Here is a 17405-nt window from a genome sequence, read left to right on the forward strand (position 1 = left end):
TCACTTAAATGCTCAGACACGTTTCAGCTGCTCTTGGAAACCACTGATTCAAACTGCCAAAACTGTGTGCGTGTGAGGGTGTGTGTGTTCTTCTTCTTGTTTGTCACACAGGTGGAGCGATGAGGCGACACAATTGAAGCTGTCACCATTGTCCCAACACTTTTTCACATAGCTTAGTCTGTAATGCATTTGTGTATTTGCAGTATGTGTGCATGTTTGCGTCCTCAGTTGCGTCAGTGCTGTCAGTTTCTGCACCAGTAACAGGCCCCTCCCATCTGTCCAGGCACCGCCCCCTTCCTGTGTGTCAGTATAAGATGTGGTCTCCTCTCTGTCTCACCCTCACTCAGAGCCTGAACATTGGAAGTGCAAAGCTCAGCATCTTCAGACTCATCCTCTCATGGTCCATGACGACAACTGCAGGTAAGAATTAAAAACTGATTCTGAAATTTGCATCCTTAGTTGTTGCCAGTTTTTTTTGGTTTACGATGACAAATGAGAATTTTAGTAAAACTGCATTTTTTGGTGAAGGTGACTGGTTTAGATTTACATTTAATCTGAAAGGTTGAGAGGAAGGGGTGCCACTTTTGAAATTTTGCTTCCACATTTAGTTTTCGCATGTTTTTTTTTTATACCTTTGACAATTTACTTATTCTTTCTTTAGTTCAGTGAGTTGTAGTGCACTGAGGATAACATAGATATATGAAACAACTGATAAGTAGTGATGTATCTTAGGGACAGTGCATTTCATATATGTACTAATGAATGAGTGTATTATGAACGGTGGCAGATTTACACCTTGGGCATGTATATGTGTACAAAAATAATCAGATCGTGCCATTGGAGTTTCTTCATCTTCATGTTATCATATTTTCTGTGTATGTTAGGTAGGTATTATTGCAGCAAATATCAGAGGCAGGATTGTGCTCATGAAGAAAATTAGGGAAAATAGCAAAAAAGAGAAGAGGCTAATTATTCATCTCTGTGCAATAACTGAGCATGAACGTGTTGATAAAGTAAAACATTCCCCTTTAATTTTTTTATTTGAATTTTTTTTCTCAGGAGAGGAGAGGGCTTTCACACATACGTAATAGCACCACATCATTACCAGCCCATTGAATAATGAATTATAGACAATGACCAGCTGCTAACAGGAATTATATTAGCATCAAGAGAATAACTATTTACACCACCACCGTGTCAATTTCAACACAGTGATTCAAATAGACTGTTTGTGATTTCTAAATATCAGTTGGTGCATAACTACAGGGATTCATTTGAAGTTGCTGTACTGTATGTCCATGTTGATAAAGACAGCTGATAATCATATTGTCCAGCGAACAAGCTCCGGATTCACTCTACCAATATTATCCAGGCTGTTCGGTGACCAACAAAGTGGAGTACATATTTTTATGATTTTTTGATTCTGTGTTATTAGTTGAAATATTCAACAACAGCACTGCTGTATCAGAAACACAGAGACAGTCAAAGAGACTGGGGTTTAAATTATTGGAGTGAAAGCCTTTTACCTAATTGGATGATTTCCTCTCGAAGAATGTTCCGGCATAAAGCATTCATCACAACTAACATGCTGCTTTGCCAGGCTCCAAGATAAATACAGTATTAGAAAATCAGTCTGGCTAATGAAAAATTACACCATCTTGTAGTTTTTCCTGTATATTTTACAACTGCTCTTTCATAGAAAATTTAATGTCAAATCCACAGTTTATGATGACTATCTAAGCAGATAGACGATAGTAATAGAAGACGTTTTATTTATTTCTTAAAATTTTTTAATATAGTAATGTTGTGAACCTTTATGTGAGCTGAACATAATAAAACAAGGGAAAAGATGTAAGTATGTAATTTATTCTTTCAGTGCGGTCATGTTAATATTGACTCTCATGTGAACCCTGTTCAAAAAAAAGAGCAAAACAGACTTAGAGATAATTGGTGTTTTGTTTGGGATTCTGCTCGTGCTTACAGCATCACAACCCTGCCACACACCAACTGGGTGTGATTGAGCGAAGGAGGGTGTAAGACAGACAAAAAGATGCTTGCCTCAGGATCCAGCTGAACCATCAAAGGTTAATCTCCCCCCCACCGCTGCACTTCAATGACTGTGAAATGATTTATTGCCGCTTTCTGCAAAACCCACTTTGCCTGTGATATTTTTCACCTATTTAACAAGCTGAATGGAGAAAAGAAAAGAAAAGAGCGGGCAGTGCAGAGAAAGTAAACAGCGAGTGACCTAATAGGAAAATTACCACATAACTGTAGGTGTAGTGGATTTCTTTTAACTTTGTTGTTATATTCTGTCCCCCTTTGTCTCCCTGAAGTCATGAATGTAGGTATCTGTGTGTGTGTCCTCCTGGCTGCTGCGTCCAGCAGTTCGCTGAGTCTGCCCTCACACTCCATGGTAAGACACACAGACCAACACAGCTAGAAGTGTACTGAAGTCTGCATGGATTTGCAAAAAAAAAACCATTTTATTTTCATCATTTCATTTATTTTTGATAATTATTATCATCCATCATACCTAAATAATGTATTGAGTGCATTTTACAGACCATGAAACATACATTCTTTTCTTCATATCCAGTAGCTACATCAGATCCACTAATGAAAGTATTATATGTTTCAATCCCACTCAATTCATTGAGTACTAAGCATGAGAATGGGGTGTTTTGCAAAATCACCTAGTCCAGAACAATGTCTGATTATTCTTAATTGGAGATTTTTGCATTCAAAATATATACGCTGAAATTCAAACAAAAGTAGACTGAGTGAGTTTCTGCTTTAAACCGATTTAAAGTTACAGTGAAGTGTTGAAATGGCAGATATTTTTCTTATTCCCCTTCTTGCTTTTTTCTTCTCCTCTAGTCAGAGGCTCTCCTGACAGACAGCCTGCCTCCCCCCTCACCCAACCACACGCGCCATACCCGCTCAGCCCCTGCGCCCCCCTCAGGGCAGCTAGCCAACTACAACCAGCCCCAGGGGGACGCTCGAAACAGCCTGAGCCAGCTACTGGCCAGAATCATCTCCAGGAAGGGTGAGCAGTCAGATGTATGGCATGACTACTAGGGAGGGGGGAGTTTTTCCCTTTAATCATCTCACTACACACAGAACATTCCTTTGTCTCATCTCGCTCCTGGTCTTGTTATTTCTCTTTTCCCAACATCCATCCGACTGTAATGTGCCATCACTCATGCTGTGTTTTAGTCCCACCATCTGGCATTTTCCTGCCTCCCTCTAGCTTACCATAGCTCCTCTTTGTACCCTCCTTCTGTCTTTTCCATTTCTGTTTCCGACATTTCCCCCTACCAGCCCGCCCCCTCCGTTTGTCTCCTTCGCTCGTCTCCTTACCTCACTCTCTGCTCTCTCTGTCACTGTGGATCTCTGTTTGTCTTTCAAGTCAACGCTGTGTGACTGGGAGACCTGCTGAGCTCACTGGTCTTACAGAACTCTCACACACACACACACACACACACACACACACGACAGACAGACATGAGAGTAGAAACAAAACAAGTCAGCAGCAACTTCATTTTGAGTTATACATTTTCATTATGCAGTCAGTATAGGCAGGAAAATGTGCACTGTAATCATGTTTTGGCCATCGCCCTGTCCTCATAACATCATCAGTGTGACGAGCAGCATTCTCTTCTTGTCTCATCTGCCCCAGGCTCTCCCTACCAGACCAGATCCTCTATCACCAGCAGAGCCAGTGGTCTAGCCCCCGGCCACAGGATAAAGGACAGAGATTACCTCGGCTGGATGGACTTTGGACGACGCAGTGCAGAGGAGTATGAATACTCCTCCTAAAGGCATAGCTTGATTTTTTGCAAAACCTGAGTTATAACCCCCAACACCGCCACTAAAAGCCCCGAAAATAAAAAGCCCTTTTCACACTGCACTTACTGTAACCAAGGGCTGACTCGACTGGATCCTAGAATGAGTTTAGATTCGTTATATATATGCAGAGAGGAGAAAACATTCGCTAAAGGGCATTTCCTGCAACCTGTGGTAGACCCCGAATCTCTATGCTCTAAAGTTTCAAGCACTTTCTAAACCGTTCCCCAGAGTATGTCAGAATAATATTTAAGGACAATTTTAAAGGGTAAGGCTGAAAAAAAAGTCTATATTGTTGTTACTGTTGCAAAATTCTATGAAAAAAATCAAAACCAACAGTGTGTTAGTCCATCTCTCAGTACTTTCTGACTCTCCTACCCTGTCTGTGGCTCTAAGCCTCAACCCCACCTGTTCCTGCTGAAGACACAAATCATTAAAAACAACTAAGAAATAGTTTAGTATTTAGTAGTATTTAGTTAGCAAACATTATTCAAATAGGAGGAATTGGTGAACTAGAGTGTGTGTGTGTTCATGGTACTGAAGGAACATGTCAACCAGTTCAACAGTGCAGCTCATCGATGGGTTTGAGAGAGTTCTATGGCACAAAGGAATAAGGCTTTGGCTACACAGGTAATAGATGTTAAACGTTCAATAAATTGTTGGTTTTGATGTTTTCATGAAATTTGTTGACAATAAGAAAAATATAAGCCACCAGACCTATCTGCAAAGACCAACAGTAGTCAAATACAAAGTAAACTTCTCTTTTACTGGTGTTAACAGCTCAACAGACTTTTGCTTTTAGTTCTAGCACAACACTGAGCAATATCATGTTTTTTCAATAATTTCAATAGACATTTGGAAGAGAAAACACTGACTATCAAGCTAGATAGAATAGAGTAACCTGCTCCTTTAAATATACATTTCAGCCTCATTCCACTGAGAACCTAGTGTCTAACACTCAAATTTAGATCACTTAAAGTAGTTTTAAAGTGTCTCAGTTCACTGACAATTGAGAATGTATTGAAGGGTTTATATCGGGCTTTAGTGAGCCACTAAAGTGTCTTTGGCAAATTGAACCAAAAGTGGGATTTAAGTCTGTATCTTTGATTGGTACCTTAATGCACTCAGCTAACTGCAGCCCAGAGCTTCTATTTAACTTCAACTTTATACAAGTGTACGGTTAAAAAAAAGTATTTTCATACCGTCTGTAACTAAAGAAAACAGTGTGATAGAACATTAAAATCTAGCAGAGGTTAATATTACAGTACTTGTATGGAGTCAGGAAGAACATCTCGGGATTGGGAAAAAAGGGCCTAAAACAGCACCAACTTTTCACCTCCACCCCTGCCTGCTGAAGGTAACCCTGGGATTAAAGTGTGCAGTGTGAAAAAGCACAAGATAGGTTTTAGAAAGCACAAGGTGTTGTCTTCTGTATATGAGATTCTTGGGGGTCTCCCAATCATTGCATAATGGACCTCGGTGGCAGATCAGGATCAGGTCATGATTACATGTACTGTAGATATGGATAGAAGAGTGTTTTTGTTCTTTTTGAAAGATTATTATATATGTATGTATGCAGTCTTAAAGGTTAAGTCTCGTGGAATAAATATGTTTCTACCAACTTTCAGATTCAATGAAATTGAAAATAAAGCTCAATTTTCCTCTCATGTCAGCAAGAAATGCAAATGCATTTATTTGGGATTATGATGTTATGTTTCAAGGACACATGGCGGGCTGATCCCAACCATTTCAAGTTGCCGCTGCCAGCATTATTATTAGGCGCAGAAGCAGGCCATTATTTGCCACACAGCTGAACATAACCTGAACGCACCCATTTTAGAGAAAATGTCATAAACTCAAGATTTTAGTTTGAAAATAAACCTCTCCAGAATAAATGGTATTGCATCTGATGTAAATTTGTTTGTTACACAGACACGAAGCAAAATGCATGTGTATAGAACTTTTGATGAAAAGACAGAAGTCTTTTCTGTTGGGTTTTAGTTAGTGAAGCAAATCCTTAACTCTGATGGGGAATGATTAAAACTCAGCTGCCTACACACACACACACACACACACACACACACACGTCCTCTTGCATACTGTTCACACTGAAAACACATATTCCTGGTTTCTCTTCACGCATCACACTTACCAGCTAAGATGACCACTCTAGCCATCAAGCTTGCTGTAAGTTAGTCCCTTCATCCAGTGTTTTATCAGACAGGAGATCAACTGAGAGAGAGAAGCGCCGTTACTCAGACACACTGATTGCTACACAAATATACAGAAACAAAAGAGCACAGAATCACACATTTATAATATGCATAACAACTATTTAGTCACAAGGAGGTGTACTCATTCATTACAAATACTTTTCACAATGTACAACAGACAAACCAAGGACATCTCTCTCGCACACTTTAGGACACACAGACAAAACCCAAACACACAATAGTCTTGTTTACTGTCTGTCTGTCTGTCTGTGAAGCTCTTGTGAGACCTCAGGTGGTTAATATTTACTCTGCTTCTGTTACAGCACACGAGCAAACACAGAGACCAGATGCAAATTCCCACTGTGATGCACGCTGTTATACTCACAGTTCTGGTTATGATGAGTTAGTCAGTCTACAAGGACACAAGGTGAAGACAGACGGACCAACAGCTCCGATATGATATCATATGAACATGTCACACCTGATCCCAAAATGAATTCCCCAAAAAGATGACGGTGATAATTTGGTACACCTGAACATTTACATTTGATTTACATTTGATAGAGGACATGATTAAAAGAGCCTACAGACAACTCAAGGAATATAATGAAGAGCGGTGAGGGAAATATGCGGCAGTTAGACCGTTGGCATTGTTAAAGTCATTATTACATATTTGTGTTTTAAACTCAAAACTAATCTATTCTGTTGTTGCATTAAGACAAACTGCAGCTGTATATTGTGTGACCACAATACTCTTTACTGTACCCACATGGACACGGGGAAATGTGTGCAAATTGGACAAGAAATACAATCAGTTACATTTGGATAGATCTGTTTATTTCTTCATTTTAAATACATTGATTGCCATCACCCAGTCTCTCTTCTGGCGTTGCAACGCAACAAGATGACATGCACACAGTCACACCTGAATACATTCACACATTGAGCCATGCCTCAGTGTCATACATACTTAGACATACATTTACAGCATTCAACATGTTAAAAAAAACCAAAAAAAAAACAGGTAGATGTCATGAAAAATCACATCAGTGGTATGAAGTTCGTAACATCGTTTAAAACAGAGAACTCTGCTAATTAATATTTACCTATCACCTTCAACCAAGCCATAGTGTTAGAAAATGCTAGAAGCCACAAGTCCCTGTTTGTAGAACATCTAATGCAATCCAGGAGCTGCCTTTTACATTTGATTGATAAATGTACAGTATGAACATTAGCTTGTTTCCACTGAGAAAACATTTTCCTTACTGTTAAACTTGAAATAACCAAAAGCCACCAGCTGAAACCAGGACAAAAACATTAAAATGTTCTCTGCTTGTGACTTCTGTCGACGTGAAGAAAATTAAAATTAGGATTCAATGAAATTGGGTACATACACCAACCAGGTTCAGCTCCTAGTCTGCCTTTCAGTTCTTAAATCAGGGACTACATGACAAGAGCTTAAACGTGCAACTGAGATATTGCAGATCGACATACACATAATCATTTATTCTAGAACAAACAATATATTGCTTTCATCTGACTCTCTTTTGGACATGTTTTGTCACCAAATTAAGACACATAACGAATTATTTTGTTTCCTTGTTGCCGTTTGAGTGAATTATTTTGGAGACATAAATATTAAAATGACATGTACATAAGACAACATTCACTCATCATAGTAAGAGGTCTGCAAACCCACAACCATATCCTTAAACTGTACAAAATCCAACATTTAAAGGAATAAAGACATGAACATGAAGTGGATTCAAAGTGAGAGAGAATCATTAACAGCATCACTATAGTGTATTATGTGTTATCAATAAACATTTGGCACTAACTGTTTTAGCACAGCTACACAGGAATGGTTTGATTGGTTGAAACTGGCTGGTTCAGAGAAGTCAAGTCTGTAAGTTTGGCCTGGCTAACAAAAAAAAAAAAAAAAAAAAAATGCTCTCAGCTCGCTTCGCAGAATTGTGTTATATGATGCAAAACGTGAATGAAAACACAAGGGTCACCACATTAAAGTGATTATCAACTTCTCACTTGGCTGTTGTGTTCATGATGGCTGCCACAGGATGCCGGGCAATGTTGTGATGGTAATTAATGTCCGTATGGAGCACAGCTGAAAACTCTTGTGGCCCGTAATGTGAAATTGATTGATAAACTATGTGCAGAAGAAATAGACTGTGGACAAAGCAGCCGTCTGAGGTGGAGCACACACTTTAATGTTACTCCGGGAAGTGTTCAGTGTGGCCATTTAGTTGTAACGGTGGCAGTGACTGATAAACAAAAATGGAGGTGACCGTAAAACCTTAAAACCTGCTGTAGCTCTTCTGCATTTTCACCATTTCTATTATAGACATCATGTTAATTTACTCATGGTACTGCACGTTTAACAGACCTACAATCTTCATGGAGGGCAGGGTTAAAGCTCAGAGCTGATTTGAGGAAAGAAAGATACCGTGTTAATCAGAGGGAGGGTCTTTAGGACAATAAAACCAAGCCCACTACATTGGAACTCTCTCTAAAAGAGGATGTCTGAAACTGAAAACACTATCACGAAATGCTGGTATGACCACACACACACACACACACACACACACACACACACTTTAGCCAGCCAGTCATATGAAATCATGGTCATGTACTCTAAATGCGCATTATTGTTATCGTTTGCACAGAAATATTTGAATTTAAACCTTTCACTCAAGCTCAAATGTGTTTTTACCCCGTTCATTAGAAACTCCTTGACGCATGGTATATTTCATTGAAAGAACACAGTATATCTCTGGTAGAATACTAAACGCTACAAACAACGTCCATCTGTATACAGCAACACAGTCTTTGGTCACTAAAATATAGTTAAGAATTAACACCTCCATTCAAGTATCTTTCAAGTAGTCAAGTGTCAAAAGAAGCTAAACTAAGCTGCTAAGTGCTAAATATATGTGCATCCGTGTGTATGTTTGTATAATCAGTGTTTGTTTGGTTTCTGGCTCCACATTTGTTCCTGTTTTTGGTCCCTGTGTTTGTTTTAATGAAGGTTGTAGTTGCGTTATTTGAATGCTGTTATAATGACTGCACATGGTGAGCTCTAAATGTTGTTGCAACCTGCAGGCCAAATTAAATATTCTTCATCTTTTCATGTTTTTATGTGGTGGCGACCTACCACTTGTGACTAAAGGAAATGCTGAGATTTGTCTTTGTGTCAGTGGAAACGCCCCATGGCCTCAGCAGCCTTCACTCTCACCACAGGATCTGGATCTTGGAGGAGCATCACTAAACCTGAGGATGAACACATGCATACACACAAAAACACAGGTACACACACACACACACACACACACACACACACACACACACACACACACAGTCAATACCAGAACACAAACATACTGAGTTGAAATGTTTGAAGAAAAACAAGGTTGTACAGTCAATCACCTTTAGTGATGGTCCCCATGTTGAGGTGGGAGAGATGCTCCTCTGGAAGATTCCCTAGCAGAAACCCTGATAACACACATAGACACACACCCCTTTAGGTCAGGTCACATCATATAGGAACACACTGCTTCTAACCCTTATATCAACTCAAGTTCACTGGATTTGTTTTTTATATTGTGAAGGCTTGTGGCTAAAGACCGCCTCCATTTGAAACCTCTGATTAACATTAAAAACATTAATGTTCACGACATGTAGCAAGGTCTTGGAGTGCTGTAGTCATACCTATAAACATGGCAGCTCCTGCTCTGACCTCAGGCCAGCTGCTCTTGAAGAACTGGATGACTGAGATGTGATAAAAGTTCAGCATGCCTGGAAAGTCCTGAATCTAGGAACCACAAAACATGCACTGAACATCAAAGAAGAATAACTATCTCTTCAACAATATCATATCATCTACCTTTACTTTACAAAATACTTTCCATACCATTGTTTCATCATTTTTAAGAAAATAGAAACAAAAACAATCAAAGTAACCTTACAAAGAACCAGCTCAATACATTTCATACTTTATAAGAAGGTGCACAAATGCCCTTATTCAGCAATGCTCATGTTTGACTGTGTGTCTCACCAGGTACTTGGTGAGGTCATTAATAAACTCTCCATAGTGCAAGCTCTTGTCTTCGTGGAGGTGGTTTTGAAACATGGCTGTGATCTGCTCTGATCCCACCACAGGAGCACACACTCGCATGGCATATTTGCACGCCTGGACAGATGCAACAAATTTGTGTGAAACAATGAAGCGGTTTGCCCTGTAGGACTAAGATGCATGCACTATAAGAAAAACTTTGTGTGTGTGTGTGTATGCACATTTCCTACTGTACCTTGACCACCTGTGGGTTTGGGTCAACCAGGTGTAACAGCAGGCTGACCAGAACGTTGTGGATCTGGTCTTTGAACACTGGCTCTCCTGAGCCAAACTTGGAAAGGTTCCCCATGAGATGTATGGAAGCACAGCGGATTTCATCATTCTCCTGGATGAGCACGGAGCCAGAAGGTACCATTAGCATTATATTATGTCTCTGTATGAGTGAGGAAACAACTGCAGAGCTACAGAACACTAAGGCTACGTTCAGACTGCAGGCCTTAATGCTCAATTCTGATTTTTTGTTTACAGTTCACATTATTGTTTAAATGTGGCCCGTATCAGACTCCAGTGTGAACTGTCTGCAGCCTGAAAGTGACCAACATGCGCAGAAGAATACCACGACGTCACACGCAGCACGCTGTCGTACAGAAGTAAACAGCTCCTACTTGCCATTTACTAACCTCACACGGGTCATATTTCTCATGAATTATGACAAGTGCTCACAACTTTCTGTCCTTTTCACTACGGTTTCTCGCGCTGTACAACGCATCTGCCACACAACTCAATCCCTCCCCCTCTCTCTTTCTCTCTCTCGCTTTCTGGCTCTACTGCGTCCGCTCGGACAAGTAGCATGTACGTAAATAAGAGAGAAGTGAGCTCGCGGTCCGGTGGATTTCAGGTGTAAGAAAGGGAATTTGTGGGCAGATGACAGCAAGGCAGAGAAAAAAACCAGATCCATCTGTATAATAAAAGGCTTTTTGTGGTGTTTCTTTGTTCACCGCGGCTCCATCTTCAGCAGAAATGTGACAACAGCTGCTCTAAAGTGACGTCAAAGTCGCATCAATTCCGACCTGTGTGTCCAGACTGAGGTCGCATTGAAAAAGATCTGATCGAATTTGGACAACATATGAAAGCGGCCCAAATCTGAACTGGAAAAGATCAGATTCCATGTGACTTGGCCTGTTCACACTGTTATAAAGAGATCAGATCTGAGTCACATATGGACAAAAAAATCTAATTTGGGTCACTTTGGCCTGCAGTCTGAACATAGCCTAACAATCCTCAGCTCTGTATATGTAAAATACATTAAATACTGTTTATTGCATTAAGGGCCAACCCTGAAATAACTGCTAAATATCTCCAGCGCTATTAAAATACACAAATTTTTACTTAGGATTATTGTGAGAGTTATCATAGGGTATGTATCATTATACCACATCTTAAACTCATGGAAACTCACACTTTCCAAGAAAGGTTTAATCTTCATGAAGATATAGACCACTAGCAAGTGGACATTCTTCTTGTCCAGATAGAGGAGGACTTTAGAAAGACCCGACATGGCTTCAAGCGTAATCAGCTTACCTGCAGGAAGACCAGAAGAAATTAATGAAAATTTTTTGCATTTCTGACAACTGATCCAGCATGAGTGGCTGAACATGTTTCATGATAAACGTGATGGATGTGGTGAAGAAAAGTGAAACCCAGAACCAGTAGACAGTAAGATTTAGGAATTAATGTAATACATCAGGTGAGCCAGACCTGAGATTACTGTAACTTTAACTTCTTCCCTGCATCGGAAATGGTGTCAACTCACCTGGATCGTCTTTCTCTTCCATGCCTGAACTCATGGCAGCCAGCAGCTCCTTGGCATATTTATTCACCTGTTGGGGGAAGGAAGTGAGGGTAAGCAAGAAGAAGAGATGAAAGGTGTGTGTCAAGTATCCCACAACCATGTTAGTTTTCACCTGGTGGTACAGAGCGTGCGCTTGTGTGTGTTAATAATGTACCTTTTCAGGTGATCCCACAGCTAGATTGCCGAGCCCCCGCACAGACAACATGCGGACGGTGCAACAGGGATCTGATATCCTCTCCATCATGTTGTTCATTAACACGTCTATCAACATCAACTCCGTCACCACGTGATGGTTTAAGAGCTGGAGAAACAAAACACGTCACACGTTCTCCACCAGCTGGTCATTAAAAGCTGATTGATATTCTTAATCTGATGGCATTTGGAACTTTTGTAATACACTGTGCAACTTAAATGGAGGTCAGGAATATGAGGACAAAGTCAACAGGTGGAGGCATTTATCGTTCATTTCATTTAGCTTAATTAAAACACTGGACCCCCTCCTCACACAGAAAAAATAAACATGATGTAATATTTCACCTCAGAAAAGAAAGCAGTGACAGTGATTCTCTGGCATTCGTAGATGTTGTTCAAGGAGGGACACAGACACTCCACGATGGCAGGCAACCTGGGACCAGCATGCTTAGCCATCGCCCTGAAGACATTTAGAATAGGGATGCACCGAAATTAAGCGAAGTGAAACCGAATATAATGAAAAACTTTGCCGAATATCAAACAAGTACATTCACATTTTTTCCATTTATTTTGCCTTTTTTTTTTTACCATTGCATAAATTATATAGTCAAAATGTGCTTTTTACTCATTGTTTCCCACAGGATTTGGAGAGACTATGGTCCGGTAAAGTTAATTACAAGTGTCCATTTACTTTTAAGTCCAACACAATTTGATAAATCATGCTGTAATGTGGTTCTCTAATCGCATGAAGACTTCATAACCTCTCTTCAGGTAGGTATCTCCTACTGCAACACTTGTCTTTGTAATAAATACTGATGAGCAGAAATTAGTTGAAATATCAAGCTACAATTTCTACTACCAGTGTCTATCTGGTGTGAATTTCGAACTGAACCCACAGCGCTCATTGTATGTATACGTACCTTGCCAGTAGTGTAACTCCAGCAATGTGTGTATTCGGTTCCTTGATCGCCTCCCAGGCGTTATCTTCATCCAGTCTTTTCGTCACCTCACCTAACTGGGCCCGTGCCAACAGGATTCGCAGGGCATCGGCTGCTACCCTGAAACACACATAAAAACAATTTCATCATATTGTTTGTCCACACAGATACACGCATGAAATTAAAAGTTTATATCACTAGTCCATGTAGGGACATTTTATGAGCTATATAGAGAAAAATATGCCCACCCTGCTACATGGACAGCGGTGATGTGTTTAGTATTGTTGTCCTTCGGGGCTAAGACCCCAACACTTGCTCCAAGTCTGACAGTGAGACAGGAGAAGAGCTGAGGAAACAGACCGACTGCCGGCTCCTGACTCTGGCCATTTAATAACAGTTCCTTGAGACCGCATGTCATCTGGAAACAAAGAACACACAGACACACATGCAGACGTTATCGCACAAGAATCATCCCCTTCTGCAATTTGTGTTTGGCATGGAGCTGCTGTGCATACTTTTACACTTCCAAGTCTATTTTCTTCCGTTTAATAATAACAGTGATTGTGTATTGGGCTCTGAGCTGCCAAAAAAACAGGTGTCCTAACAATACTGTCCCTGAAGGCATCCTGTGTAGACACATATGTAGGACAAAAGCAGCTGCTGCTCTGCTAAGTGCTGCATTCGCTACGTGAGCTGGGTTGCAAATGATCAGTAGTAAAAGTTTCACACAGTACATGGCCAGAGGACATAATACTGAAGACCCTACAACCTTTATCGGCATATGCTACTTTAAAATGTTTCATTTTATGGCTTTGCTTACATATTTCTATTAGTGGAAAATAAATGTAATCATGAATCATGATTATAAATATCAGAATCTTGATCTAGAACAGATACAATGTGATCAGTGACATGTCTGAGTGTTTGTGACTTACAGCCAGTGGCTGATGGGTGGCCACCTTTGTTGCCCCTCCCCTGATCATTGACTCCTTCTTGTCTACGTAGGGCGCCATGATGACAAGCTTCTCCATCACCATCTCGATGATCTGACTGGCTACGATGGGGTCTGCTCCCAAGGCCATCCACATCTCACTGGTCCAGCTGGACAGAGAGACAGAAACATTTCATGTTTTAAGAGTGTTCCATTGAAAAAAAAAAAAACAAACTCCTGGCTCTACGAGATGTGAGGAATTCTACCCTACAAAGACAAATAATTGCAACTGGCAATGACCTTGGCCTAGCTGAAACAGAGCAGTTTATATAATTCTAAGTTGTAATATATATATATATATATATGTATATATTTTATGTGTGTGTGTGTGAATGTTGTTGTATAGATACCTGTCATAAGGAAGTGGTTGGTTAACTAGTGTATTGATAACAGTCTGTAGATGCTGAGAAGCCAGGATTAGTACCGTCTGTCCCACTGCCACTCTCACCTAAACACAGGTACAATGAAACAGTTCTTTCAGTGTGAACTAATTATAAGTTAAGTGGGTAAAGATCACAGATAATCATTAGGTAATAATGATTATCTATCCATCTATGATAACAAACAAATAAGATATAATTGTGAGCTGACCATCATTGCAAAATAAGCCACAAAAGGGTGAATCAAGTCTGTATGTTCCCTATTCAAAACATAAAAAGAGAGAGCTATTGAATAATACATATATCTGCTGAATATTGTTATACTGATGTCTGTCCTTACCTGCTCCTCTGTGATACTCTGTAGACGCACATGTAGCACCTCCATCATCTCCGGGACCTAACATACACATGTAAAACACAGACAAAGACAGAAAGACACAAACAAGCAGTGTCTTTGGTGATCCAGTACAGCAGGTGTGTGTGGTGTATGTGTTGTGTGTTGTGTGGTGTGTGGTGTGTGGTGTGTGGTGTGTGTGTGTATGTGTTACCAGGTCTTGTAGCCCGCCTCCTCGGTTCTTCAGCAGACTGTTTAGGATGACAGAAGAAGCTCTGCAGCAGTTTGTCTGACTGTCGACCAGCCCTTCAAACAACATGAACACCAACGTCGTCAGCTGCTGCTGAGGCAGACGCTTACTCATCACCTGACACACACACACAATGAAAAACACGCAGTTACACAGTTTTACTGTATACTTTAAGTCTTTACTTACTAACTTCACACAAACATTAAAAAGGTAACACTGATTGTATGACTATCATCGTGGACAGTAGTGTTTCTTTCATCAGACGAAACTAAACGAAATATATTCATCAATGACCTTTTTTTCCCCTAGCTAAAACGACATGATGACGAGAAGGGGACAATGTACTTAAACACTGACTGTGACCATCTTAACATGCAATATTGTTGACGAAAAATGACGACACTAAGTTCACTAAATCTCTTGAAATGGCATTTCTTTTTGTCAGTATAATGAGGAGACGAAATATTTCTCCCTCTAAATTTTCACTTGAACAGTGTGTTCATTCATTGGTATTTTTTTCTTCCTGTGCTTTGAACGCTGGCCGACCAGGGCGACGCCTGGTGTGCGAGGAAAACTGTGGAGGATGCGAACTCTGGTGATGAACACAAGATGCTAGGGAGAAAGAGGCGCTTAAATATTTGGTCCAATTTTCAAATAAAGTGAGGCGGACAACAAAACAGAGTGCCTAATTATATTGGATGGAAAGCGATGTGGTTGTAAGATTTTTGGAAAAAACAATACAAACTTGAAGCGGCATATCAAGGCTAACCACCCGGGAATTGAGGTAAGTTAATGTCTCCTTTGCAATAAAAATGAGCAAAGCTAACACTCAAATTTTACAGAACATTTTATCTATATGTGAGATGAGTGAAATAAAGACTAAAATTATAAATATCTCTATTTTAATTAGCATTTTGGTCAATCTGCTCTAATTAAAATTATACTAATGAGTTAGAAAATACTAAAAAGATTAAGGTTTAGTTTAGGTAAAGTTCAATAACAAAAACTAGACTAAATACTTTTGACTAAAATCACACGACAATACCCAGACTTTTAGTCAACTAAAACATGACAAAAACTAACAAGGACATTGGACACAGGAGTAAGACTAAGACTAAATTTTAAAATGGCAAAATTAACAGAAGTGGACAGAGATAAGCTGAATGAAAGCAACAAAACTACATTGTTGATTACAGTAATGCTTTGTCATTTAATGCCATACTAAAAGTCAAAATAATCTAATTTGGCAAGGACACATGATTCAATACATGTAATATTTAAGGTAACGACTTTTAAGGAAGCCTTGCTGAGTGCTACAAAGTGGACAGTACCTTGGTGAGGTCAGAGCAGGTCTTATATAGAACTGAGGGGTCAGGGTTTTCTAGATGGTCTTTTAGGGACAAAAGACTATCCACAGCTTCATCCTTATAATCTAGTGAGAAACCTACACCGAGAAAAACGGAAAAGTAAAGTCAAAACAGCAAGCTTTACAAAGACCAGTCGTTGTATGTCTACATTAAAAGTTTAGGTTAAAGCTGGAATATGTAGGTTGAAGGAGAAAAAACATTTATTTTAATTGATTTAATAATAAGGGTAAAAGGTCAGGGCTGTGTGTACCTTCATAGCGTAGCTGTGTATAGAGAAGTGTGTAGATGCAGTCCATAGCAGCAGCGCGTACGGCAGGGTGAGGGTCAGAACACCGCGGAGACAGTCGACCCAGCAGAGCTCCAAGGTTGTGGAAAGAGACCATGTTCTAGACAAAGATGCAGGTATTAAGAAAGGAAAGGTACAAAATGGCTGCTACGCCAAATGTCAGTTTAAACATCAAGCGAAGACTATATACAGTGGGTACGGAAAGTATTCAGACCCCTTTAAATATTTCACTCTTTGTTTCATTGCAGCCATTTTCCAAAAATCAAAAAAGTTCATTTTATTTCTCAGTAATGTACACTCAGCACCCCATCTTGACAGAAAAAAAACCAGAAATGTAGAAATTTTTGCAAATTTATTAAAAAAGAAAAACTGAAATATCACATGGTCATAAATATTCCGACCCTTTGCCGTGACACTCATATTTAACTCAGGTGCTGTCTATTTCTTCTGATCATCCTTGAGATGGTTCTACACCTTCATTTGAGTCGAGCTGTGTTTGATTATACTGATTGGACTTGATTAGGAAAGCCACACACCTGTCTATATAAGACCTTACAGCTCACAGTGCATGTCAGAGCAAATGAGAATCATGAGGTCAAAGGAACTGCCTGAAGAGCTCAGAGACAGAATTGTGGCAAGGCACAGATCTGGCCAAGGTTACAAAAA

The 17405-nt window shown here is 39.8% G+C and overlaps 2 protein-coding genes across 3 annotated transcripts in view; one reads left to right on the plus strand and one right to left on the minus strand.

Moving 5' to 3' along the window:
• The first annotated feature begins 355 nt into the window (after window positions 1-355).
• Window positions 356-5744, plus strand: ccka (cholecystokinin a). The gene is made up of 4 exons (XM_046044798.1): window positions 356-420; window positions 2337-2416; window positions 2881-3049; window positions 3683-5744. Exons 1-4 carry the CDS (start codon window positions 405-407, stop codon window positions 3820-3822), a joined length of 405 nt encoding a protein of 134 aa, XP_045900754.1. The 5' UTR covers window positions 356-404; the 3' UTR covers window positions 3823-5744.
• Window positions 5745-6877: 1133 nt separating this feature from the next.
• The window catches only part of mroh1 (maestro heat-like repeat family member 1), a 29049-nt gene continuing 18521 nt past the window's right edge, over window positions 6878-17405 (minus strand). For both annotated transcript variants that reach the window (XM_046044797.1, XM_046044796.1), the window contains 17 exons: window positions 16704-16839; window positions 16418-16530; window positions 15051-15203; window positions 14843-14899; window positions 14473-14570; window positions 14067-14232; window positions 13380-13549; window positions 13114-13251; window positions 12539-12653; window positions 12156-12302; window positions 11963-12029; window positions 11609-11730; window positions 10385-10534; window positions 10132-10266; window positions 9786-9888; window positions 9504-9569; window positions 6878-9347 (listed from right to left, as the gene is read on the minus strand). In XM_046044797.1, the coding sequence (XP_045900753.1) occupies window positions 9271-9347; window positions 9504-9569; window positions 9786-9888; window positions 10132-10266; window positions 10385-10534; window positions 11609-11730; window positions 11963-12029; window positions 12156-12302; window positions 12539-12653; window positions 13114-13251; window positions 13380-13549; window positions 14067-14232; window positions 14473-14570; window positions 14843-14899; window positions 15051-15203; window positions 16418-16530; window positions 16704-16839 (2013 nt within the window). In that variant the 3' untranslated portion in view covers window positions 6878-9270. The remainder of the gene's footprint in view (window positions 9348-9503; window positions 9570-9785; window positions 9889-10131; window positions 10267-10384; window positions 10535-11608; window positions 11731-11962; window positions 12030-12155; window positions 12303-12538; window positions 12654-13113; window positions 13252-13379; window positions 13550-14066; window positions 14233-14472; window positions 14571-14842; window positions 14900-15050; window positions 15204-16417; window positions 16531-16703; window positions 16840-17405) is intronic.

The sequence above is a fragment of the Micropterus dolomieu genome, linkage group LG03 (assembly GCF_021292245.1).
Source record: "Micropterus dolomieu isolate WLL.071019.BEF.003 ecotype Adirondacks linkage group LG03, ASM2129224v1, whole genome shotgun sequence".
Classification (NCBI taxonomy): domain Eukaryota; kingdom Metazoa; phylum Chordata; class Actinopteri; order Centrarchiformes; family Centrarchidae; genus Micropterus; species Micropterus dolomieu.

What these genes read in the sequence shown, in the direction of transcription:
- ccka (XM_046044798.1), top strand. An exon ending in GTCTGCCCTCACACTCCATG is followed by an intron (nt 2,417 to 2,880) that starts GTAAGACACACA and finishes CTTCTCCTCTAG; the next exon opens with TCAGAGGCTCTCCTGACAGA. An exon ending in CAGAATCATCTCCAGGAAGG is followed by an intron (nt 3,050 to 3,682) that starts GTGAGCAGTCAG and finishes CATCTGCCCCAG; the next exon opens with GCTCTCCCTACCAGACCAGA.